The sequence below is a fragment of the Oncorhynchus mykiss genome, chromosome 5 (genome assembly GCF_013265735.2).
Source record: "Oncorhynchus mykiss isolate Arlee chromosome 5, USDA_OmykA_1.1, whole genome shotgun sequence".
Classification (NCBI taxonomy): Eukaryota; Metazoa; Chordata; class Actinopteri; order Salmoniformes; family Salmonidae; genus Oncorhynchus; species Oncorhynchus mykiss.
Window position 1 is genome coordinate 63416321 of NC_048569.1, and position 27618 is coordinate 63443938.

At 43.8% G+C, this 27618-nt stretch overlaps 1 protein-coding gene across 13 annotated transcripts; it reads right to left on the bottom strand.

Moving 5' to 3' along the window:
* Positions 1-1643: 1643 nt before the first annotated feature.
* Positions 1644-27109, bottom strand: LOC110524290 (transcription factor E2-alpha). Of its 13 annotated transcripts, none has more exons than XM_021603801.2 (21): positions 26556-27107; positions 23149-23250; positions 21585-21657; positions 17073-17146; positions 16539-16611; positions 16100-16140; positions 15701-15836; positions 15423-15469; positions 10604-10718; positions 9656-9813; positions 9316-9457; positions 9061-9119; positions 8879-8957; positions 8581-8657; positions 8274-8480; positions 8047-8158; positions 7731-7872; positions 6767-6829; positions 5979-6214; positions 5565-5716; positions 1644-5464 (listed from the first exon to the last, which is right to left on the bottom strand). In XM_021603801.2, the coding sequence occupies exons 2-20, from the start codon at positions 23227-23229 to the stop codon at positions 5571-5573; spliced, it is 2061 nt and encodes a 686-aa protein (XP_021459476.1). In that variant the 5' UTR covers positions 23230-23250; positions 26556-27107; the 3' UTR covers positions 1644-5464; positions 5565-5570. The 13 variants fall into 13 exon arrangements, with proteins under 13 accessions (XP_021459476.1, XP_021459475.1, XP_021459477.1 ...); XM_021603800.2 differs by having other exon boundaries at positions 5561-5716; positions 8274-8483; XM_021603802.2 differs by having other exon boundaries at positions 8274-8483; positions 10619-10718; positions 26556-27106.
* Positions 27110-27618: the final 509 nt, after the last annotated feature.

Here is a 27618-nt window from a genome sequence, read left to right on the forward strand (position 1 = left end):
TTGATATAGGGCACCCAGTCCAGGATCAGCCTCCAGTCTGTAAAGTAGACAAGGGCAACTCCGCCCACCGACCCCCAACCAGCCATTGTGGGAACCCTGGACAAATGATAACATGGGGGGGTAGATATTTGAAGTCCAGTATCTACTACAGGAGTTTGCACTACAGCTGCCTATTCAGTCCCTCCCACCCCCAATATTTAACCCCTTGACCACTCAACCTAGAGATCACTTGAGGTGGTGTAGGCTATTTTGGTTGGCATATCAATACAACAATGTATCTAAATTCCTATCAAATCGAAAAAAAGGGGGGTCAGTCTCACACGGTCACACATCAAGGCCAAGGGTAAGCTAGCTAACTAAACTCCACTCCATGGTGAAGGAAGTGGAGATTGGGCCCTAAGGGTAAGCCATCTAGATAAGACGGACTCATGGCTCAAGTTGTAAACAACTGGCAACACTAACACAAACCAAAGACTTGGATAAGGGGTAAAGCAAACACACTCCAACAAGGTGGATTTGGTAAATATGAGGCCATAATTAACACAAAGGCCTGATATTTTTAGCAAAATTAACTAGCTAGCTATTTTACACCACAGATAGGCAAAGAACAGTAGCTAACGTTAGCTTGCTAGCTCACTGCCTTGTTAGCGAGCTAACTGAGTGGTGGGTCGTGGAAGAACACGTTGGACCTGTCAGCATTAATTTATACAAGTCTAAATACGTTTTCACAAAATTATAAACAGACTTCAACTTACCACGTCCTGGCGATGGCAATGTACTTAGCCCCAATCAACTTCTTTAGCACTTGCACCATTCTGAACTGATTGAGCTATAAGAAGATTCTGACCTTCCCCTCAAACACGGTCGTCACTAGTTACCACAGCCACACAAGTTATAAACCCCGACCATTACTAAAATGTATATATATATATTTAAATCTGATTTTAAACCTAAACCTGATAATAACATTAAGTTAAGATCAAAAAGCAAACGTTTGTTATCACGAATTATTACGATAACGCCAATTTGACTTTGTGGCTGTAGTAACTAGTGGAACCCCCCCAGAAAGTCCCAGGACCACCTCAGGACTGTCCGTTGTAATGCCGGTTTGTTAAAAAGCTGTTAAACTGAAAATCACTATTTCAAATAGGATAAAATAATGTTCTCCGAGCAGAAAATGATGCAGAATATTGTTGGTCTATGCATCAAGGCCATCTTCTTTACAAGCTTTCAAGGAGGTTTGAGAGCTAAACCTGCCTGAGTTTACCTTACAATCCTTTATCATCAGCTAGTTATGCCACAATTTAGTTTCCTCCCGATTCTTTAAACATCAAAACATGTATTTTATTAACTTAATTGGTTTACAGATAAGGCTATATATAAATCATAGGCCTATGTCTGTCTATTTGTGGTTCAAACTGACAATGCCATCAGTTTCTATTTTTATTATGATGGCATCATTTAGCTACCTTTCCAATAGTAAGTAAACCAAATCATTATCAAAAAGGTTCACTTTCAGAGCTCAAAAGATCCAAATTCCACCATTTGGAAAACATTAGTAAGGGATTGTGGGCTATACTTTCTCAGACCTTTCTGCACCAATGGGAGATTGATAGAAACCAATTATTTTCCAAGCTATAATCAACCCTTTATTACAATGTTTTCCTTTATTTCCCTTTTTTATGTATACAATATTCAAAAGCCAGACATTGAAAAAGGTATAATTCTGTTATTAAAAATGGCACATTTATTGCTACATTACTGTTATATACAGGACAGTTCTCAATAACTACTTTATATATATAAAAAATAATAAAGGAGACTGGGACTGGAGGCACTCTGAAGACACTGCTCAATCTTGATTGTGTCCTCACTGCAAGTGTAAGATGCCAGGCTCTGTAGCAGTGTGTGAGTAGCCCCATTTGAATACATACAAAAAAAGTATTTCCCTCCTCCTTGAATTGATCTATGATCGGATGTAAAAAAAAAAATAAAAAAAAGGGCTTTATAAATACATTTGATCTGAAAGAAGTGGTTAGGAAAAGAAAGGTTTGCTGTCATATACCAATGAAATCAAAAAGTTATTCATATAGCACATTTTAACAGGTTGACATTACACTTCACACTATCCAGTCATATCATTGGGCAAGGAGGGGTGGATGCACTTATAAGTATTCAAAAACAGGGCCAGTGTCAATATTCAGGTCAAGAGAGACAGAAAATAGACCATCCATCTTTCCCCCCCCTATCCAACAACTCAGAATACAGGTTGTGAATTGTCATTTTGGGATGTTCACAGAATAAGCAATGACAAATCAGCTCAGTCCATTTTTTCCCCCTCAGAACAAATCTTGTATATTTAGTACACATTTAACCTTGTAATAGTAGAGAAACAAGTCTTCAAATCAACTCTTTGAAGAGGTACATAAATACCTCTTACAAGAAGTCACTGTCAAAGTCAATAATGAGCTGGCAATCAGAAATAAGAAAGAGAAGTCTCAAAGCAAAGGAAATGGTCATAAATGACTAAATATAGCATCACTGCTGCGCGCTCTTTTTTTTTTTTTTTACACAGACAAATTTTGTAAGTTGTAATATGACAAGAAGCTCCAGTTATCATGGCTCAAAATAACACAGCCCCCCCACTTCAAAGCTGAAGCCATATATTGACATTGAGGTGCTTCGAAAAGCAAATCACAAGGGCAGAAACCAGCATCTTAGAACCCAGTAGTGTTGAGTGGTTTTTTAATATGGGGGGAGGGGGGGCAAACAGAAACAAACAAAACCAGGAACCTGACCCCACGGCCACAACTTAACAGTAGTTTGGACAAATGGTCAAATCAGTAAAAAAAAAATTAAAAGTTACTAAGCGATATACATAACGTTCATGTTTATTTAACTAGATACATTGAAAAAAAGCCCATGTTTTTTTTTCCCATTCTCAACTTCTTCCTGAAAATTGAAGGGGGGGGGGGGGGGGGGGGGGGTGTCATCCGATGTACCTCTACTCCTGGCGATACATGAAATGTTATGGTTAAAAAGAGAAAACTGTCTTTATAATTATGAAAATACAAGTTCAGGCACTGATAAGGCATCACTCCCCAATAATGACATCTTTAGTCTTGAGAATGAAAAGGCCACACTATTGATTCAAAACTGTATTTCTCTTTTCCTCTATTTTTCTACAAAGTAAACTTAAATCCTTCTCAATACTATGACCAACAGGTAACAATGCACATTTCTGCCCCTGTGGTTAGATGGTGCTGCTATACCATGTCTGAGGCCATGATAATAACTTATCACAGGAATTAACACTGTTGTATTTTCAAACCATCCTGTATCTTACACAAACTCCTGCCTCCAAAATAACATGTCAGGACACTCTAGCATAGCTGCACATTGATGACCACATGGATGAGTGCAGAGTAGAATGGAACGTTTGAAATGAAGATAAAATAACATTGAACCGACTGACAAAACCTGGATACATACTTGAAAATGAAGGCAATCCACATTTGAATGGTACATTCAAAACCAGTTGCATAATTACTGTTCGAGACAGAGCCCGTCTCCGTAGATGTTTACTTGTAAAGTGACACTACCATTCAGTAAGAACACTTCAATAGGACAGTCAGAGGCATCCACTCCATCCACACATTTCCCATTTGAAAATAAATAATTCATCTGGGTAACAGACAAAACACACTTCCTTAAATGTTTTTTGTTTTTTTTAACACAGGAACAATATCTTAGGCCACTGTACCCTTATCAAATGTAGCAATCGGATCAAAAAGGTATGCACCAAAGACTGACAGCTTAAGTCACTAAATACATAATGATAATTAAGCCTACAACTGACCCCATCTGTCTTTGTTTATATTCTGAGCCTGTGTTTTTATTCAACTTTCCTCTCCAATGGCAAGTTGACAGTGCAATTGGAGTTCATTTTGAAAATACATTTAATATCATCTCTTCATTCTACTCAACTACAATACACTCTAAACTTCAAACTAACATTGTCATTCATAAAAAAAAATCTACAATGTATAGACTAACAAAAAATATATATTTATTTATATATATATATATATATTTCATTTTGCCCCACTTGAAATAATATCCTTGGATTTTTGAATGAATGAGGTGGATTTACAAAAGAGATTTTGCCTCACTAAGTAGCCACTTTAATAATATAGTCAGGACTTCACAAGGAGAAGGGTGAGGACTTGATAGTTCATTGGGAATGCTCAAAGCTTCAATTTTAAGAATAGACAACTTAACTTATAACAAGTATTAAGATTGTATTTAATTATGGGCATCAATGGTTGATCCTGCATCTGCAAATGTGCACCTAGTGTTAGTCTTTTAACAATGACAATGCAGGGGGTGAATCATCACATTTAGTTTGGTGTCCTTAGGTGGTGCGTGTTGGTACAGGGTCAATTGATTTGAAAAACTCAGAGGGTGGCACTACACAATACGGCCATAAGTTGCCCATCAAACCAAGCCTCCAATCTCATGAGAAAATGTGACAGAGTGGCTGGTTAGCGCCACAAGCTTTTCTGTAGTTTTTGATGGAGTCAATAGTAGCCTATGGGTGAGATGAAGGATGAAACTCTTCTTTTGTGCTGTAAAACTGCACTTTGTCCTCCTCTACCCCTGGCCAGCTAAACTGGCATCTCCCGAATAACCTACACTGAGGGGAACAATACTGGAGTCTGAAATACCATTATTTTGTTTATGGATGGAAAGAACAGCCTTGGAGAATAATTTCCTACAACTCTGAGAACATGACAACTGGGCAGCGGAGGTTCATCTCCCTCATCTCATGCCGGGCCCACAGAGTTGCGGTGGGGCCTGCAACTCTGCCCCGACGCAGGTCATGTCCCCTCTCTATTGCATGGGTTTGGTTACATAACATATGTAAGACTGTACCATTAAGTTGGGAATGACAAAACTACACCTGAAAAAAATGTGCTCATACATATAACAACCCCTAAACAAAATGTTCCGCAAATGTAAGCAGTTTGCTTAAATGTCTCATATAAAACATGTAACAATTAGGCACAAATCCTTGATTAAATTTGTCATTTGTTAGGCTTCTATCGTTCACAGAGCACCTCTCGGCAGTGTGTTGAGTCCCATTAGTGGCAGGACACTTTTACTCTGGTGTTCCATCATGTTATAGAAGCAAAAAATATATGTAGAAAAAAAATGAAATAAAATAAAGTTCACATTTGCGCTGGTAGTCATGGTCATGAGTGCGGCAAATTGGCTGTGTCAGTTTTGGCAGTATGCATGTGTGGATAAGGGTATGTGAATGTGCGTCTTGAAACTGAATTTGACAATACACAAAAACATCAGTATACGTGTACACACACACACACACACACACACTGAGAAGAACGGGTGGAAGAAGAGATTAAGGCCACATCTTCCGAGAGCCAAGGGAATTCCATTAGATCTGCAAAGGAAAATACAACAGTGGTAGTATTCCAAACTTGAATTTTGGTGAAGTGATCAGCTCAAAAGTACTATTGACGGATGAAGAGGTACCTACCTACCTGGTATTACATATGACTGACTGGGTTATGGCCGTCTCCCCCCATGCCGGGGTGGCCTCCCGAGAGCTGCATGGGGGAGTCACCCACCACCCCAGACACCTTCTCCTCCTCCCGCCGCTTCAGACACGCTGCTTTAGGGTTCAGGTTACGTTCTGACGAGGTGAAAGGAGAGAAGATGAGTTTACATTGCATTCAAGTTAGTTATCCAACTTTCCATTGTGCTCCAAACCTATTTAATCCTTTAAAAAAAATATATACATAAAACTGATTTTCTGGTCTGAAAAACAGCTGGATGAAATATTCTGTTCGGGCCTTCGGTCCCTGAGGAAAGAATACACACAGGGGACAAAGTAATACCGAGGTCAACGCGTAAAACAAATGCAAAGAAATATGGTCACAGCAGCGCTGCGTTACCTCGGACTTGCTGCTCCAGGTTGAGAATGACGTTGACGGCTTGATGCAGGATGAGCAGCTTGGTCTGAGGTTTGTCGTTGCTGAGGTGCAGCTGGCACATGCGGCCCAGCTCCTTGAAAGCCTCGTTGATGTCTCGCACTCGCAGCCGCTCACGGGCGTTGTTGGCCACTCGCCGCTCTTTCTCACGCTCTACCTTTACCTCTGGAGGAAGGTCCTCGTCATCCTCATCCTCTGGACTAGAAGGCGGAAGACACGGAGAGGAATGAAGCCACGGGAGGGCGACACTCACAAACCAAGCAACTAGACTTTCAAAGAGTTGGGCCGCATGTGCCAGCTGCACCTCAGCAAAACATGCAAAGCATAGATGCCTAAGCATTTAGCTGTCATTCTAAAAGAATCCTGGGTAGCACCAGGAAGTTATGTAGTTCTGAAAGTAAATGTTTTAAAAAGGAAGCTCCAGACATATTATTAAACAGGTTAATAGACATACAATTGATCCGAATAGAAAACATTAATTCACTCAAGACGAGGAAAATAAGTTAACAATGTCAGTGTAATGAATAATAAGGACTATTCGATTTGGTAAATAGACTAAATAATGACTTTTATCCCACATAGATTGGAAATGTTAACTTTTACCATTATGCTATTCAATGTCACTTTGTCAACTACTATGTCTATACCATCAAACCAACTTAAAATGTATGTGGGGACCTTTGCAGAACAGTGGACATCGCTATACACTCTTGGCTCCTCGAGCATTACAGTCTATGGATGGCGAGACTTACTCATCTCCCGGGTCTGACAGGCCTGAGAGGCCAGAGAGGATCTGGAGGGTCAGCGCCTCCTTTCTGAAAACAATGGGACATGAGGGGAGGGCATTACACAACTAGCTAGAAATGGAGTGACCAACGCAACGAACACAGCTAACTAACAGTGGTAATTGAGCATATAAAATGGGGGGTAATGTCATGTGTTTATCCTTGTATTTGTTTGCGTAACAGAATTTAACAACATTTCTACCTATGTGGGATAAAATAATCTACAGCACACAAAGAAATATGGCCATAATAACACTGCGTTACCTCTGATTTGCCTTTCACTATTTAAAGAATAGTTTTTAAAAAAGTGGATATCCAGATAGTTGAAATACATGTGTTTTAAAGAACAAATGTCAACTGCAAATGGGGACTTGATTGTGCGGTGCACTCGGCTTGTTGTTTCAGCACAGACGGGGAGCGGCACGAGAGGAGCAGGGACCGGTGTGTCTGATACAGAGTGAGAGAAAGTAGCCAAACCAACCTGCGCAAGACAGATAATCTACCGCAGCAACAAATGGGTCTATCATCTCATCTGGTAGTGTCTGTCTTTACTGCATTGAATCCATGTAAACAAGCTAGCTACACTAGCCACCAAGTTAGTTAGCCTCATTTAGCCTTGCTAGCTGGCTCTTTCGCTGCACTCCCCACAACAACTCCATTCATATTAAACAGCCTACCTTTTGGTTGATCATTGCAGCCTATTCCTTCTCATTTAGCCAACTTAAATCCTGTAACTGTTATTCCATTTTGTATGGATGAGAAATCTCCCACTTCACTTGCTACACGTGGAGCCTCTGACAGTAGTGCTGCTTTGAATTACATGTGAAAACCAACGGCCGTTTGGATATTGGAATAACCGTGTCCATCCCTACACTCAGGCATACATTCTGTCTCACAGTTGCCACTATCAATAGTCAGGGTGATCACCTACCTTGCTCTGATGCGTTTGGTTTCCTTCTTCTCGTCTTCAGACTTGTCAGCGATGGAGGAGTTCTCTTCGTCCTCCTTGTCCTCTCTCTTGATGTCCGAGCCACTGGACGAGTGTGTGGAGCGGGCCACGCTTCCTGGCAGACCTGTGGAGCAGAACGGAACCTCACCTTCAGTATTTCCGATTTAAAGAACAATTAAGTAGCCCATTATCTTATCTGTTTGCCATGGTGGACACATTACATCAGGGAAAAGGAGTACAGCTCACAGCGAGGATGAGAGTAGCGAATGAGAGTGTGTGAGAGGCGCGTGTGACTCACTGGTGAAGCCGTCGGATTGTCCAGTGGACTGAGGGGGTCCGGAGGCGTGGTGACCGTGCAGCAGGGTACTGCTGGGAGGAAGGCCTGTGGGCTCCTCATGATGGTTTCCTCCCTGGAGAATGGGAACAAAGCATGTGATAAAACACAACAAAAGCATCATCACAATCTCAGTGATGTAAGACAACAGGCGTTTAGTGTTGGAACCAGAGGTCAGAGGGCGTGCTCACCATGGCAGGGTGTCTGTTGCTGAGGGCCAGGCCAGCATTGGAGAAGGCCTGAGAGAGGCCTCCCAGGCCACCGTTGTGCGCAGACGACACAGCGCTCAGCAGGCTGTGCATGTCAGAGTGGGCTCCTCCCCCCAAGCCGGGCGGGCCCTGGACAGCGTGGCTACGCAGCACGTGGATGGCCTCTTCCAGACGGTCCTCCATTTTGTTCTGCTGCAAGGAGACAGGGCAAATCTCAGTCACTACGTTGATAATACGATCACATCAAATAATAGTTTATTATTTGTAGTAAAGAGTGAATAGTGCGTACCAGGGCGTGCAGTTGCCCTTCGTAGTTGGGTGACAGGGCAGACTGCCCTGAAGGTCTTGGCCATTGAGATGCAGCTCCTGCAGAGAGAATAGATAAGATGCCACATTTACACGGAAAAGTGACAGCTCTGATTTCTACCAGTAGATGGCGATCCAGAGCTCCAGTCAAGATCATGTGCTAATAGGGGATCATTTCCATTACAGCTTTTCATCACTATTTCATCCAACTGTCTGCCCTTAAAACTCTTAACTAATACAAGCTACCAAATGCAGCAAATATAACAATCCATGATGTATACCTGCAATTCCCTGGGGCGAGCCCACTGGGGTGGAGGGTGTGGAGGAGAAGTTGTTACTGTTGTGGTCCGAGGGGTAGATCTACAACCGTCGGGAAAGAGTACCTTCAGCTACTGAACAACAGCACACACAAAGACAATACAAAACAAAAAGGCAGTAGGATTTTTTTTGGAGGATTACTCACCGATGCAAGAGCCTTCCCAATCTCATCCCCTGAGCTCCCTGCAGTGGCGCCTCTGTTGGCTGTGGAGAGAAGATGGCTTATTGATCAAACATTATTTTACAAGGCAGAAACTACCACAAAAAGGTCTCCAATAAGCTAGTGAGACCGCTTTAAATACACTGTTAAACCGAGGGGCAGCACAACATGTTTCACAGGATATAGACAAGGTAATTGGTTAAAAAAAGCGATTGGTTGTCATGTGAGCGTTAGTTGTACCCATGATGCCGTCCGCTCCGTTAATGGAGGGCGTGTGGTTGTAGCTCCCAGAGCCAGAGTGGAAGCTGGGTGGGAGGCTGCCGTTCACCTCACTGCCATGGAGAGGGTAGTTCTGTGGGGACAGAGGTAGGGGTTGACGCTTCTGGAGGGAGGACAGAACAGCTTGGGTTAGAGCCACTTGCATGGAAGTTGGATTCGTCATAGAGGAGAAATGGCATACACAGAATACAGAAACAAATAAAGATGACAAAAAACATTGTTGCATGTACTAATTCAATACAACAGTTACTTCAAAAGGAAAACCATTAGGAATTTGAATATAAACGATTTGAAATATTACATATTGAGGGGCTGTCCTCACCATCCTGTCCTGTGGGTTGATGGCAGAGAAGGAGCCTGGCTGGCCAATGTGGGGGGAGTTCCCCAGCATGGCAGAGTAGCCAGACTGACCCAGAGGTCCTGAGGAGGCCCAGGGGTCAGAGGAGGGGTGGAGGCCCTCTGTCAACAACAACAACGAGGGTTAGGCAATGGACTTATTACTCACTGAAACATGACTAACTCCAGGGCATTTTAACTCAACACATTTTCATTTACTGTTTTTGTTTATTTGCTTAAAATCTCTGACCACAACAGGTGCTTATTAGAGAAACAGGTTTCTATTTAAGACAGGCGTCTATTTCCTTAATGCACAATGCTAATTTGCATAGTTCATTGTTTACTTCCAGCATTTTAATAAAGGTCTTTAATTTCCTGCACTAATGTGTTACCTACACACTGTCACATTTCTTTTGCCTCGATACAAAATAAATGTAAAAAAGAAAAACACTTTTTTGACTGCATTTATCAGTTCTTACTTTTGCCACTAGAGGGCGATTGGCCAGTCTCTCAGGTCTTGTACTCCCAAAGTGTTCTTGTGCTTGCCAGTTAGCTAGCAGTTCTACGCTGTTAGCAGTCAATGGCTAGCAGTTTGTTACTGCCGATAAAAATGGATGATTGCAATCCTTGTTTCGAGTCATTACTGAATTATTTAATGTAACAAGTCAAACATTAAACCTTGTAAAGAATGAATGGTAATTCACGGTAACCTCAAAACTATTCGATTATACCCAGCGTTTATTTGAAACAGGCGTTTGTGCTGCCTGGTTATTAAAAAAGAGACAGGTGGCTATTTGAGACCGAGTTTAATTGAAGTTTTACAGCACCTTTAACATAGAGTTAAAATAACAAAGAAAGGTTAGACAGTGTACTCACTCCAATGACAGTTTATGAAAGTACTTAAAATGGTTACCTTGCAAGTAGTTACCTTGCATGTAGAAAGAGCCTGGGTAGACAGAGCCAGGTTTGGTGCCAGGATATCCTCCGTTGTCACGTGCATATTCATCCCCAGAGGAAGAGGCATACACCTAAAGGGACAAACACAGTTGACGTTAAGCGCCATTTCAAACACACACACGACATATGCCTACATTTAGCCTGCCCTGGAATAAAGTTGTCTGCTCCTTACATCTAAATTGGCAGGTGTCACTATTGCCAAGACGACGACAAACGCATACTGTAACTGCCAATAATAAAATGGTCTTAATGTGTAACGTTGTTGCACTAAGCAGCCAGGAGGTGGCGAGGGTGAAGCTGGCATGCTACCCCTGCTTGTGCTGTGTGAGAGAGCAGCACAGTGGCCATGCTGGTCACGGCGACAGATCCAATCCCACAGTCCAGCCAGTGCTTCCGCTTTCCCAGGAGCCTAGTGACATAGCAGGGTTACCGCCTGCAGCTCGCCTCTCAATGGTAGCTCACACACCATTGTCGAGCCCATGACCTCAAATCAGCAAGGGGATCACATTTAATGATTTCTCAGATTTCTACAGTATAGTATTGTATTGACAGTTTTAACATTTAATTGTGGGAGGGGGGGTGGGTGATATGAGTGTGTCCCAACCATGGGTTTGAATACTCAAATATACATTTTTGTTAAATGGCCCTTCAATGCTTCAATGGGTCATTCAAGTTATTCTGAACCACAATGAATTTCACATTCAAAATGCCATGCCATTCCCGAGCCTTCTTGCCCCATAAAATTCATACGGACACAAAGATCCCAGCTTTCTGACACTATAACCCATCACTCACACTTTCTGGCATGTATGAGGAGACAGAGGGATGAAGGAGAGAGAGAGAGAGAGAGAGAGAGAGAGAGAGAGAGAGAGAGAGAGAGAGAGAGAGAGAGAGAGAAGAGGGGGGAGAGGATATGCTGCAAAGAATGCTAATCCAGAAAACTGTTTTTTTTTCCTGTAATTTGATTTAACAGGGAGAAGTGGAAAGGGAATGGAGAGATGCACTTCTAATTACAGAGCCATCTGCCTGTTCCTGGACCCGGTCCAACTCCACAGGCAGCTGGGCTGAGGAGAGCCGAGGAAAGGGCTGAGAGAGGTGGGGGCTGGGAGCCAGTCAGCGAGAGAGGGAGGCATGGGGAGAGAGGTGGAGAGAGAGATAGAGAGAGAGAGGTTGGGAGGGAAAGGGGGCGAGGGAGGGTATTAAGGCGCTGATGATTTATGAAATAGGCAGAGAGATAAGGCTGGGGGGACAGAATAAGGAAATCTGAATGACTTAAAGCATGATATGGCGAGGGGAGTGTGAGGTAATAGGGGATTTACTACCATCACAGATAATTTGAGAGAACAAGCCAGAGATGACTTCATTTAACATTAGGCTTTGTCTTTCACGGGAAAACAATGTTGAGCGAATCCTCTGCTCTAGATAGAGGTGGGGGAATGAAACAATGATTGCGGGTGGATAATTCTGTTCTTAAGAAGGAAAGAAAGAGGATTTCTGGTGAAAATCCTCACTAATGGGTGTTTCATGTAATTCAGGTTATGGCCGTGTGTGAGGTCCTATAGTCAATGGCAAAACAAGTGATGCAATATGATAGAATAGAAAACAGATTCCTATCAATTTAGAGAGAAAATACTGTCTACATAAATAATACAACCACCGTAGATGGCTCAGTAAAAAGGGGCCACAATAAGCCTGGGAAATAGGATGTGACATTTAGGTTAGGGGTCAGGGCTGGACTCCAGTGTACAGGTATTGGAGGATTAGTGGAGGGGTCTGTCGGTTGGGTTGGACGAGTGGGAGGACTGGAGAGCTTTGCCGGACTAGGTTACAACACAGAGCTGAGGGTGCGAAGGGAGGGGAGAGAGACACAGGATCATCAGCAGTCATTAATCTGGGCTCAGACACGGGCTAAGAGGCCTCGCGAGCAGCGCGCCTCACAACTGGGTCACTCACAGGGGGAGGCCACCCAGACCATCATGTGGCGAAGCGTAGGCAGACGGATGGAGGGGGAGAGAAGGGGGGCAGCTGGGAGTTCAAATGAATTTACACTAAAACCCGTGTTTAACATCATCTATGTTTCATAGGTAATGTTATGACCACAGAGGTTTCAATATGACTGTCATATTGGAGAGTGCATGTGGAAATGTTTTCGGTTACAGAACATTTGTCTAATGGCAATATTTATTTTTTATGATCCCTGGCAGAGGGCCTTCCAGTCTTCCACTAATAAGGCATCAGGCAGCCCGAACACACCAGAAATATCTGGACCATCATACAAGGCAAGGAAATACCCCGGCGTGCATTCTCAAGCAGTAGTTCAACACAAACAACTCTAGTGTTATTTACCACTGTTGGTTATTTGGAAGCATTATCAGTAGCCTGAGCAGTGTTGTAGACTAGAGACTATAGTTGCTTATTTGCAGGCTTAGACAGGAACCTTGAGCCCAGTGTTGTAGACTAATGTTGTTTGTTTGGAGGCTCTCTCACAAGCCTGGGCTGTCAGTTTGCCTGAGTGAGCAGAGGCCCGCCCGCCCGCCCGCCCGTCCGCCCGTCCGTCCCTCTCTGTCTGTCCGTCCCTCTCTGTCTGTCCGTCCCTCTCTGTCTGTCCGTCCCTCTCTGTCTGTCCGTCTCTCTCTGTCTGTCCGTCTCTCTCTGTCTGTCCGTCTCTCTCTGTCTGTCCGTCTCTCTCTGTCTGTGTGTCTCTCTCTGTCTGTGTGTCTCTCTCTGTCTGTGTGTCTCTCTCTCTGTCTGTGTCTCTCTCTCTGTCTGTGTCTCTCTCTCTGTCTGTGTGTCTCTCTCTCTGTCTGTGTGTCTCTCTCTCTGTCTGTGTCTCTCTCTCTGTCTGTGTCTCTCTCTCTGTCTGTGTCTCTCTCTCTGTCTGTGTCTCTCTCTCTGTCTGTGTCTCTCTCTCTGTCTGTGTCTCTCTCTCTGTCTGTGTCTCTCTCTCTGTCTGTGTCTCTCTCTCTGTCTGTGTCTCCCTCTGTCTGTGTCTCCCTCTGTCTGTGTCTCCCTCTGTCTGTGTCTCCCTCTGTCTGTGTCTCCCTCTGTCTGTGTCTCCCTCTGTCTGTGTCTCCCTCTGTCTGTGTCTCCCTCTGTCTGTGTCTCCCTCTGTCTGTGTCTCCCTCTGTCTGTGTCTCCCTCTGTCTGTGTCTCCCTCTGTCTGTGTCTCCCTCTGTCTGTGTCTCCCTCTGTCTGTGTCTCCCTCTGTCTGTGTCTCCCTCTGTCTGTGTCTCCCTCTGTCTGTGTCTCCCTCTGTCTGTGTCTCCCTCTGTCTGTGTCTCCCTCTGTCTGTGTCTCCCTCTGTCTGTGTCTCCCTCTGTCTGTGTCTCCCTCTGTCTGTGTCTCTGTCGCTGTCCGTCCGTCCGGGTCCGTCCGTGTCCGTCCCTGTCTGTCTGTGTCCGTCCCTGTCTGTCCGTGTCCGTCCCTGTCTGTCCGTGTCCGTGTCTGTCTGTGTCTGTCCGTCCGTCCGTCCGTCCGTCCGTGTCCGTTCCTGTCCGTCCGTGTCCGTTCCTGTCCGTCCGTGTCCGTTCCTGTCCGTCCGTGTCTGTCCCTGTGTCTGTCCGTCCATCCCTGTCCGTTCCCGTGTCTGCCCGTCCGTCCATCCGTCCCCGTCCGTCCCTGTCCGTCCGTGTCCGTTCCTGTGTCTGTCCGTCCGTCCGTGTCCGTTCCTGTGTCCGTCCGTCCGTGTCCGTTCCTGTGTCCGTCCGTCCGTGTCCGTTCCTGTGTCCGTCCGTCCGTCCGTCCCTGTCCGTCCGTCCCTGTCCGTCCGTCCCTGTCCGTCCGTCCCTGTCCGTCCGTGTCCGTTCCTGTGTCTGTCCGTCCGTCCGTCCCTGTCCGTCCGTCCCCGTCCGTCCCCCCAGTCTCCCTCTGTCTGTCTGTCCGTGTCCCTCTGTCTGTCCGTCCGTGTCCCTCTGTCTGTCCGTCAGTGTCCCTCTGTCTGTCCGTCAGTGTCCCTCTGTCTGTCCGTCAGTGTCCCTCTGTCTGTCCGTCAGTGTCCCTCTGTCTGTCCGTCAGTGTCCCTCTGTCTGTCCGTCAGTGTCCCTCTGTCTGTCCGTCAGTGTCCCTCTGTCTGTCCGTCAGTGTCCCTCTGTCTGTCCGTCAGTGTCCCTCTGTCTGTCCGTCAGTGTCCCTCTGTCTGTCCGTCAGTGTCCCCGTGTCTGTGTCTGTCTGTGTCCCTCTGTCTGTCCGTGTCCCCGTGTCTGTGTCTGTCTGTCTGTCTGTGTCTGTCTGTCTGTCTGTGTCTGTGTCTGTCTGTCTGTCTGTGTCTGTCTGTGTCTGTCTGTGTGTGTCTGTCTGTCTGTCTGTGTCTGTCTGTCTGTGTCTGTCTGTCTGTCTGTGTCTGTCTGTCTGTCTGTGTCTGTCTGTCTGTCTGTCTGTGTCTGTCTGTCTGTGTCTGTCTGTCTGTCTGTGTCTGTCTGTGTCTGTCTGTCTGTGTCTGTCTGTGTCTGTCTGTCTGTGTCTGTCTGTGTCTGTCTGTCTGTGTCTGTCTGTCTGTGTCTGTCTGTCTGTGTCTGTCTGTCTGTGTCTGTCTGTCTGTGTCTGTCTGTCTGTCTGTGTCTGTCTGTCTGTGTCTGTCTGTCTGTGTCTGTCTGTGTCTGTCTGTCTGTGTCTGTCTATCTGTGTCTGTCTGTATGTGTCTGTCTGTATGTGTCTGTCTGTATGTGTCTGTCTGTCTGACAGAGCTGCTGGAGCAGACAGACAGGGTGGTGAGTGGGTGAGCGTTAGTGTGGGGAGACTGTCTGTGGGCTGTGAAGGGGAGCAGAATGAACACTCACCGAGGACGGCAGGCCAGGGGGCTTGCGAATCTTCTTGGGCTGGGTGTCTACAGGGAGACAGAGAGAAGGTAAATCACATGGCTCACTTCATCAAGGTCGACTGTTGTGTCTAGTTGGAAAATAACATCCTAATGATTGTGTATTGCTAGCGTTTTCACAGTTAGAGAATCATGCTACGCCTATTACTAATACTCTTGCTCAAATCATCTGACAGAGAAGGCAAGAGCCTGGAAAACATTACAAAAAACTAATGTGGGCTTCTTCCCGAACCACCGTACCTAGCTGGCCATCGGGAGGCCTCCTCCTGGGGTTGTTGGGGTACGATCCGGGGTAGAACTGAGAGGTAGACTTTAGCCCAGAGGGGGACATGGCATCTGGACTGGGCATGACGATGTCACTGGGTAGGAAGCCGGGCTGGCAGAACAACACAAAGAACAAGGGGTTAACAAACAACACATGCAGGAATGCATACAAAGCACACATGAATGCACAGTTCTGGGAAATCCAGAACACTCTAATTCAATGTGTTTCGGATGAAAGGAGAAGTGAGAAAATGGGGTCATCTTTATACTGAAACCAGACTTTAGCTCAAATCAAGTTAGAATTGGGGACATGGTAAAACCTAAACTATGATCTTAACTAGGTTTAATAAGCAAAGGGGTCAGAAGCACTCTTACCTGGCCACCAAAGGAAGAGTATGGTATCCTCTCATTTTTACCTGTAAGAAGAAATGGACAATTATCGGGTTCCTTATGGAATGGTAGTTAAACGGTTAAATGGTAGTTAAACGTTGGGTATTTGGAGTATACTTGAACAATGACAAAAAGTCCAAATCAGTAGCTGTTTAAAATACAAAGTAGTGATAAAAGTGCCCCCCCCCCCCCCCTCAGAGTGCTCAGCTGCTGGCCAGACAAAACCCAAGGGAGCATTTCTGCTCCAGTGCTCTTAACATCCAACACACACACGCTTCCTGGCACTTTGTCACTCAGATCATTTCATGGTTATAACAAAATACGTGCACACCAACAGTAACTCCACTACTTATTTCCAACCTATCCCAATTACAACACTGAAAGACACAGAGACAAGTCATCAGAGACTCTGAGCGTAGCCTACCTCCGATTCCTGAGCTGAGGAAGGGGGATGACAGGCCCTCGTGCTCATTGTAGTGGGAGCCATCTCCGTAGCCCTGTGGGAAAAACAACATGGTGAAGAGTCAGCAGAGTTCACTGATCAGTAATGAGTCCTTCCATGCCATGACCATTGCACTGGTTCATCCCTGTCTGTAAACTACCATGTGAGCTCAGGAAATGTGTACGGGATCCAGTCTCTAGCAATTTCTTAATCATCAAGTTGTGGTAATAACAGTTTGCTGCAGCCAATCTTCACCCCCTGTACATCGTTCCTTTATATTTACAATGAGACGAGCCAAGACAGTTACCGTGGATGTGAAGCCGCAAATTACCATTGGGCTTCCACAGAGGTAAAGACTAGCGCAGAGCCTGCCAACGCCCGACTCTGAGCCAGGCTATTAGGTACAAAGTAAAACTACCAGTCTGAATCATATGCATAGTTTGCCAATGCACTGAGCTGTTGTGAAGTGAGTGTGTAGTGTATGTGAGCCTGTGATGAGCCCCTGGTAGTGCTTACCCTTCCCTGGTTGAAGGGGGGGCTGTTTTGTTCTCCTGGGCCCCAGGATCCAGAGCCATTGCGCTCATCCAGAGCTGGAAGAGAGAGACATGAAAGGGTTAGACTCGCACGGACTGGAGAAAGTACACAACGTCACCATTCATATGAGGCCGGGCTATTTTATAGTTTTACCTTTTAGAAATCTAAGCACTTTCTGCATTTAGTCCCCCTATTTGAAGAAGTCATAGGTCATATCATGCTAGGAATATAAGACCAAATACTACACATTTGATTACTTTAATATACAAGTGAATTTGTCCAAATACCTATAGACACCTTTAAAATGAGGGAACTAGATACATCAAGTGCTTTCATTTCTAAAATGGTAAAACATACATGTATGAAAATACAGTCAAATAAAAGGTGACATTCTATACTGTCGCCTCATATGAAACATGTGATCTCAAATCCCAAATGGTGGAGTATAGAGCACCATTCTGTTTTAGTTTCACTGTCCAAATAAATATGTAGGGGTATATGTGTAGGAATGTAGCCATAATGCTAGCACCCATCACTCAGGTGAACTTGTCAGCACTGCAGAGTCCCTGAGCCAATGCATGTCATTCACAGGTCTTAAAAGGCAACACCATTGGGACAACAGATCACCTTTAAGAGAATCTGTCATTGTCGCATTAAGGAAGGACCATTCCATACATGTCCACGTGAAAACCTCAAATTGAAGAAGCAGTGATGGGAACTGCTGTTTTAAATCACCAGTCTGAAAGAGGGGGCATTTCACTGATTCTATAGTGGGCAATGATCCTGTCGTAGTTGACTGAGAAACCAAATGATAACAGAATGTGTCATTGTCTAGCTTCTCATTGCCATTTGTTTCACAGCAATTGTGCAGATGCCATAATATGGTAAGCCATAAAACACCAAATAACATACATATTCAATACACAAATCATATATGAATATGTTAAATCATTTCACGAGTGGCGGCTGTGTGGCTGAGGAAAAACAAGCATTCTAAAGATTGGTAGAGCAGAAATTCCAAAATACCCCCATCACCCCTTTCTCCTTGTCTTATCCGTTAATGCTACCAAGCCTCTCTGGAGACACAGGGCTTAATTGCATACTGATTTGCATAATTGTGCATATTAATGCGGTTTCCTTATGAATATTCATATTTCTCCTTTGATTTCTGCCTAATTAAAAAAATGTGTGAGAGAGTGAGGGGAGGGAGAGAGGGTCTGGGCGAGATGAGCGGCTGACGACTCAGAATGAGTGATGAGGCTAACAGAGCGGTGCAAGCACCTACACACGCCATGACAGCCATGATCTATGGAGCTGATGCCACTGGCATGGAGAAGCAGGGGAGCAGAGAGAGAGGCACCTCCAAATATCAGCCTTACTCAGTCACTGTCAGTGAGCTGAAAGGTCACACTGCTAAGACAGTCACATTTAGTCACAAGGACTGATGGACACAACTAAATATGAGCGACAGGCTTTGCATGGACACCACTTCAACAGCCCTGCTGGCAGAGTTAGTCCACTCAATACGGAGACACAATCAAATCCACATAAGTGGCACCCCAGGGCCATAAAATAAGGCTTCTTAAAAACCTTCTCCATTATCCAGTGTCTACAATGGCTTCGTTCCAACAGCTAGTCAATAGTAGTATTTGCTGCCCACATAGACCTACGGCACTTAATAAAAGGCCTCCATTTGGCGAGCGGGTACTACATGAGATAGAGAGAGCATCGCCTTGCAGAGAAATTCTGACAACATTGTTTCACACTTTGTGGAGTAATTAACTTGGAGGCAATTAAACAAGGTGGGGAGCTGCTGAGGTGACACCGACGCACAGCCAGCTATATTGAGAAGTGAGAGCCAAACACTGAGGAGCCTACTGTCACTATGGAAGAGGGGAGGAGAGACAGAGGATGGGAGGACAGGGGTGACGGAAAGAGGAAAAGGCATGGGAGACAAGAGGGGAGAAGGAAAGGGCTGGGGGACTAAAGACAGACTTCATGCTGCAATAATTGTTTCATGTTCATTCTTAACGCTTTTACACAAGATCTTCAATTTCATTGTTTACGTGTAAATGATGTTATAAGTGTGGTTCCATTCTCTTCTCCCACGTTCTACCTGTTGAAACGTTGAACTCCAACGTCTAACCTGATTCAGTAGATGAGAATCTAGTGAAGGCCATGAGGGAAATATTAACACTGTACAGGCCAGCCAGCCGCTGAACAAATAATCTGATTTTGAGGCACAAAATCTTCTCACTGGGCAAAATCGAATATGCCTCTGAAAAGGCAGCCTGGATCGTTTCTTGCGTACGTCTTAAAACCACAAGCAAAATGCTAGGTCTAGTAGACCAGACATTTTTTAATGCCACCAGTATAGGACATATTTGATAGAAGTTGGCTGTTCAGATCATAAGGTGACAAACATCCTATGACAATCATCTGAAATAATATTTGTGTGGGAGTGTGTGCGCACAAGCACGTGTCTCTGCCTGTGAGAGAGGGTTGTTTGTTGTTGTTGGGGGGGGGGGGGGAATGTGGCCTGTCCTGGGTGGGTGGATGACAGGGCCAGCAGCTGCAGAGGTGAGTGAGGGGATGCCTGGTGGAGCCCTGTGGGTGTTACTGCTCCCCCAGCTCCAGCTCCCCTCTCCACACGCTCTGGGCTATGGGCCCTGACGAGGAGGGGAGGACGCCTAATGCAATTAGCACCCCTCCGAGTACTTTTGTGTTGGTGAATAGAGGCGGACTGGTAGGCCACAACTCCACCGGTGCCTTTCCCGCGCTGAGTCAGTCACCTACTAGTAGAACAGAAGCGGTGATGTCACAGGCTACAGTTGGGCCAGTTAAACAGGAAGTTGACCTGTTTGCAGGAGAACAATACAGAACAAACAGGCTGCTCTTTGTTATGGCAATGTGATCTTATCATAATGGAGGACTGAAGTAAAGTTGTCATTTCAGGAAAAAGTGGAAGAGGTGCGAAATACACATTTTTCACATACATTGCCTACTTCAAAAGAAGTACATTCTCCTCAAGTGAAAAACTGACGTAAAACTGGTAAAGTGTGTAATTTAGACCTGTACCGATGCTACTCCCTGTTGATTGTATATCTACTTATAACAAGGGATTTGGTGCAGCTTCAGAGTGGAAAACAGGAAGAAACGTATCCAACAAGCCTGAATTGTAGCTTACAGATGCCCTAATCTCTCACTGGATTGATAGGCTTGTGTCATAACCTCGAACAGAATCTCTAGAGGTTGGCAGTGTGGCACTCGTGCTATTACGAGCTACCTGGAGTTCTCTGAAAGTTAAATGTGACATCTTGAAGTATCACATTCGAATGGTGTCAATGACCAAGGGGCACACTTAGGACAGGGGCAGGAATGAACTTCTCACTGCTAAGTAATTGCCTGCTGTAATAGAAACAAACTGAGTCCTGCCACTGATCCCCATTCAGAGGGTTCCCACTCTGGCCAACACTCCATGCTGGGCCAGTTAAGTGTTCCAGAGCTCGGGGTGAGGGGCATTGTCTCCGGCTGAAGCCATTTCCTGTGAACCAAGTGGGGGGAAGAGCCCTGTGTCGAGTTGGGGGAGGAGTGTTTTATACTTCAGGGTGGGGGAGTCGTTTCAAGTCCATAAGCCCTTTTCTGCCTTTGTTCCTCTGCGGCCGAGTTCTTACTCTGGGGGCCGCACAGAGTGTGACTCCATTTCACACTGCAGGTTGGCAGGGTGACAGAGGGAAGGAACATGTCTTACTAATGACATTCAGCAGAAGCTACTCGCACATTTCAGGTGTCCGAAATACAAGCCATGTTGGTGGTAGAAAAAGATGAATTGGAAGTTTAAAAAATATATATTTAAAAAAACATTTGAATTCGCTAAATAGAGACATATTGTAAATCTAAACGGCCACCAAGATGGTTTGCTTCATCACCCCAACAAAAAACAAGTTGGGTCTCATTCAACAACCAAAAATAAAGACGACATTCTTCTGAATTACAGAGATTTTGTCATCCAACACACAGCGTTCAAAGGCACCAACAACGTTCTGAAGCTTTATAGCACAGATGAATCATCTTGGTTAGATAAAAAGAGCAGGGGTTAAAAAGGGTAAATGTGCACACAGAATGACAGAGCAGGCTTGAATATTTCCACAGGAGAACTAGGATCAAACTAACCAGATCTGGACAACTTACTACCAGCAATAAAAGGTGATCAAATATCGTCCCCACACAGCGAAAGTAGGAGGTCAATCAAAAATGTATACAGTATCTTTAATTCTATTGCCAAGTGAATGGGTGAAGGCATAATGCAATAGAACAAAACCACTACTGCACCACTGCTCTAGTACTTTAAACCTATTATACAAGGACAAATAGCAATGTTGCAGCTACATATAAACAGCCATTATCCATTACTTACTGACCTTACCAAAACTTGATACAATAAGGCTCAGAAAGACAGTTTTACAGTATTCTGCATTCAGAACAGAATCTTACCTGATCCGCCAAACTGACTGCTAGCGAGTGTCGTCGGTCTGTTCTTCCCATTAGCCACAGGTGGTGCAAACATCTAGAATAGAGAAGAGGTGGGAAATAAATACTGATGTGAATATTCACATTGGCCACACCTTCTTTGAACATACAGTAAAGCTAGATCATCGTCTGTGATGTGAAATGTGGGCTGGACACGGATGTTAAGAGTGATCTAGCCTAATCCCTGGTCACAGGTGCTTGCTTAACATGCCATCTCATGAGCCACTGTGTGCTTCTGCCTCTTGGCATCTGGGCCAGCAACAGCCATACTGTAACATTATCAGCCAATCCTGCCACAGAACACACACACACCTTTGTCTCCAATGGGTTTAGATTCCATACATAGCTACTGCTTACAGGACCATGGACACATTTCTGATTTGAGTGGGTGGCGACACAAATGGATGTGCATAGCAAACCTAAGTCTTGACACACACACTAGTGGCCCATTAAGAAAGAGAGGGAATAAAACCAATGGAATTTCACTACCCTTAAGGCTTCAATAACACAGAGAGGAAATCAAATACCTGGGCAGATCTTATATTAGTACGCTGTGGTTAGTGGAGGAATATCAATGTGTGGGACATCAAGTCCGATGACAAGCGTTTACTCAATTAGGGTTCCTGGTCTTGAATCCACACATATTTTTCAGCCTATAGTAATTATCCATAACAATCTATTTACACAGGCTCAGCTATTCAATTTATCCAGAGAAAAAAAAAAAAACACATGAATGTCAACTTAAAAGCCCAACAGAAATCATACGGTAAAAATGAATGAATACACAAGCTGATGCCAGCAAGTAGATGAAAATCAAACCCAAAATCTCCTATTAGTCTGACCATTCATAAAGACCTGCTTTCAAGAGACATAAACGACAGGGTTACCCCATTCCAAACAGCATGTATTGAGCTGATTACGATGTGGGGTGTTTCAGCGCAAGAACCACTCAAAAGTATGGAGAGTCCCTTCAAACGCTTCCCATAAGTAATTATCAGCCATCAAAATATGGCAATGTTGTGCACAAAATAAGAAAAACCAAACCAAGCAAAAATAAACATTACGGCAAAATAGGAATCAAATACATCTCGCTTGAATAAATCTTCAGGATTCAGGTCAGCCCAAACCATAAAAATCAACCTTACTGATCTTTTTTCATGTTCAAACACTGGTTTAAAACCAATGAATAAACGCCTAGGACCTGTGGTACATTCAGGTGACCTTGCTTTGATTTATTGAGGATGGGGTAAAACAAAACAAAAATATTCAAATCAAATAACTTCTGGGATGAAGCTAATTTTGTCATGCTGGAGTTCAAGGATGGAAAAGAACATGGGGTAAGCAATGTGGAAGAATTATAACCTGCGAATGAATCGGGAACAAGGAGAACTGTTTAACGGTTTTGCTGTCATTATATTGGATATGTAACGGGCCCGTCCCTCCCCATTCAGCCGCTCTCTCTCTCTCCCACCCTCCCGGTCCAGCAGTCTATGTCCTGGTCCCAGACCCCTAGCCCACTCTCTCTTACCGCACTGAAATCCAGGAGGTCGTTGAGTTCCTTGTCTTGTGTTCCCACTGCAGTCATTCTCTGCTGCTGCTGCTCGTTCATGCCCCTCAGTCACTAACAACCCTACGAGAGAGATTCGCAAATAAGATAGACTGACTTTTAGTGGAACCAGACTAGAGAGCACAAACACATTGAATGTGACTGAAAAAATAAATAAAATAAGAAATTTAAAAAAAATCAGGCTAGATATTACTGGCTGATATGCCTGAGGAATTTCTGAGTTCTATCACTTGAGAAAATGAATGAACATACTGCTTTTTTTCTGGCCATGTAATTCACTCTTGCCTACCACTCACTATGGACACGGATGCGTAAATAGTTGGCGAAAGTTGAGTACCCAGACTAATAGTCCAAGATCCTTCCCCTCTTATTGTTGTTTAGATGATTTCCCAGAGGCTCCACAACCTTAACACTGCCGCCTATCCGCCTAGGACTTCTTCATGATAATAATAGTTGTCAGACAGACATGGGTATTTTGGCATATGGGACACGGATATTCAAACAATATTCAGAAAAAAAAGGGCAACACTATTTTGTTGTAACCGAGTTAAAATGGGTAGCACCATTTCCCTTGTCACATATAGGCCAGTGCAATAAATCATTGTGAATAATCACATATGAACAAATACAACATAAATAAAGACCAGAGAAGGTAATTAACTCCTTTGGGCATGACCACATAGGTTACTAATAGTGAGGCATCACTATACAGGCTGCAAGGAAGGGAATCGGACACTCCATGTGAAGAATACAGGCCTGCGTAGTTAATGCATCCCTTATTCAACCTTCACCAAGACTAATCACTTCTCTCAGGCCATGTCTTCCACAACAAATCACATGCACGTTGATCATCCATTTCTACATGAAAGTAAAGTATATTAGGTTTACAATTAGACATAATTGGAGCTATTGTTAGACCTAGGCAATAGGGGTGAAAGGCAGAGCTAATGGATGTATGCAAACATGTCATTACCAAATTACCATATGTCAGCACAGAGGAACCTTGTCAAATGGCACAAAAAGCATGAATACTGGATTTACCCTGTGTTTTGCATTCCAACGGGAGCCTGAGGCAAAGAAGCAGAGCTCAGATGCTCAGCAGCACTACATGCCTCAGAATAAACTGCCAGTGCAACAGAGAAGAAGCACTAGGGCGCCAACAGGTGGTGTACTTTTACAACCTCCTTTGTAATCCATTTCTTGTGCAATTTGTTGTAAACAACCATTTGAAGGTTTGAACCACAAAATACATGCAACTTGTCAGGTGTAAATGTAAACACCAGATTTGTAACAATACATCAATTGCAAAATGAAAGCTATTCTTACTTTCTTCATATTTGTCACACACACACACAGGGCTAGTAGTTCCTTTGAGCCCAGAGTGGAATCAAGGAATTAGTTTTTTTAAAATACAAATTACGGTGTCGTATCTTCAACGTTGAATAAATTCCCCGGAGAAGACGTGTGTAAAAACTTTAAAAATGCCTATAAACCATTCAAAGGATGCATCAGGATTAGGCCTTGGTATTGAAATTGAAGGCAGGTTAGGCCTACATGACCTAACCTTGAAACAAGCCCCCCCCCCCCCCCCCCCCCCCCCCCCTAATATAACAATAGCCCCAATTGTAAATATGCCTAATGTTGTCTTGCCACACTTTTGGATAAGGTGGTAGGCCAAGGATACACAAACCTTGCCAAACATAAACCACAAAAACAATTACTGTTCTAAAATGTTGTGGGTACATCTGGATATTTAAAGGGACGCTGGCACTGTGGATACACACATATTATTGTACAGAATAGTATCTTTTGCTACCCAGTTAGAACAATATTCGGAAGCAATAGATTAGGGCTATGGTCGCCTTGTACACTTGAGCCAGACAAGGCAAGACGTCCTCCATGTGCAAAACTATAGTCTATCCCTAAAAAAAGAACATATTTTGAACACAATTTTTATGTTATTTTAATTATGCAAAACACATTTTGACAAGTGGGCTACTCTACCCAAACCTTGCATATCCAGGCCTCTGTTCTGAGAGCTGACATCAATACAAAATCCATTGTGATCATTATGCACTTCCCAAAACCTTCGAACATATTCAAGCACCACCAAAAAAACTAATAGCAGAATGTGAGTTTTGGACAATTGTGTTTTTCCTTTGAATAGACATTAACAGAAAATGTAAATATATGTTTTGAGTTGAAAAGAACTCAAATACAACTGTTGCTTCTCAGCATGGGAATATAATGTGTCTGGCTGCAATGAATCCAACTAAAACTTGACATTATTGTCGGGAACAGCATCATGATCAAATGTATTCAGAAATCTGCTGGGTTCAACGATATTTTCATTCCGATGAAATGTTTCCATATCGTTTCGCGTAGTTTCCCTAACTGAAACAACGTAAATATTTATTCCTGGTTGCAAAATCATTCTACTCCGCTCGCTAGCCGTTTCCAAAGATAATAGGCCACGTCTAGGTCCTATAGCCTACTGAAAAGGGATGCTTTCCAGCCGGAGGATATTGTCAGTTTCCAAGGGCTCTCTATGTTGTGGAATTAAGAATGGGATCTCTCGCTACACAACGTAAAATAATTCCATTAACCTTGAGGAAAAGAAAAAACACCTAAAAGACACTGAAAAACAAATAATGTGGCCTCCTTGAATAACTGATAAAGTAATTTTAATAAGGTTATAAATACGTTATTTATTTTGAAATACGACAACAAACTCAAGGTTGAAGTTTGCATTTCAGTTAGTCCAAAAAGGAGAGGGTGGGGGGGTGGGGGAAATAAGTAATTTCCTGCCAAATGTGGAATAAAATAAATGTAAATCTAGCCTGTGACCATCCGCTTAACCACTTTCATAAAGGGGTCGTTGTTTGTGTATTAGTGGTTATTGAAACGTCTGCGTTAGTTGCTTTACATTTCTGATGAACTCTTGAAATGGAAGGGTGAACCAATGAAAGTACAAGTTTATAATGCCCCTCAACATTACTTAGGCTATATTGCCGATTAGATTTAGTCGTCATTCCCACTGATCGAACACAGGCTTCTTTAGGGGAAAATTGTGACTAGTAAACACATCAAAGTGAGTCAAATTCAGAATAACCTATATCTTTATGGGGAACAAAGGACTAATTTCCCCCACTACACGGTTGGTGCGGAGACCACCACACACTTGAGGGCTGAACTCACCACCTTACTAGAAACCAGACAAAAACTTGCATCCCCCCGCTCCAACCACACATTCCCAAAACTTTTGATAATTGTAGAAGTCAGACGTTCTACAATTGGCCACATCCCACCTAATGATTTCGTGCAATTTTCGCGACTATATGTCAGTCTGAAACAGAAGCATTTTTTACCTTTAATCTTCAAATGTCTGGCATCCAACAGTAAAAAGAAAGGCTGTCTCTCGCAGGGGGAAAAAACATAAAACTTCAAGAGAATTTCAACCTCAGCGCGTGAAACGCATTGGATCGCTGTAGGTCTTCCTTATTCCTCCTGAACCTTGCTTCGTTACACTGTCCACGTCATTAGTACAATGTAACCAGTTTGCATCCAAACAATATCTAGTTATTAATCTCACGTCTTCCTTTTTGTTGTTACAATTGAGATGATTTCATTCTTCTAGAAGACATCTTAACCACCTCCGTCCACATTGTCAGAAGCAACAACGTATCCTTCCGCATAAAAAGAGGGCCTCAAAGCAGCGGTGTCCAATTTCAAACGCCTATATAGAGACAACCTATTTGCTCATCGGAAAAGAACAACTATAAGTTGTAGCGACTTAAATTGATGTAACCGCCGCATATGTTAAATCGTTGGCCAACAGTTAATGTGTACTCTTCAAAATAAAGGAGATCTAAAGGACTACGCCTTTTAGCGGAAGGTTATAGTAGGAAAGTTAGCTGCGATTACACAGCAGCTTCACGAGATGGAATGATAAATCCGTAAAAGCATAGCCAATAGAAACACATATATGAGTGACAAGCAGACACGGAAGCCAATAGCCGACCGCAAATACATATTTGAACCTCCCTCTTCTTGACGCCTGGTTTGCTGTGTGCTCAGGGAGGCTGTGAGGGGGCTACAGTGTAGCCTCTGACATCATTTTAATGCTGTGGTTAACATTTTGCTCGGTCTACATTTTGTAAACGTAGCCTAGGCTACTCCAAGCAGAAGGGTGAAATTGTCAAATAAATAACATTCATTGCCTAACTATATCACACTACTAGTTGTACAAGGCTTGGCTTCAACTATGTGTACTGTAGTGCCAACAGAGTGGGCATCACTAAATTGTTAATTCAGACTAGCCATAAGATCTAGCCTGTTTTTGCCAGTTAGACTTTTACAATTTCTTGATAATCAAAATGTTCACCTTAAAACTGGTCACACCGTTGAGTATATTCCATTTTGGCAAAAACA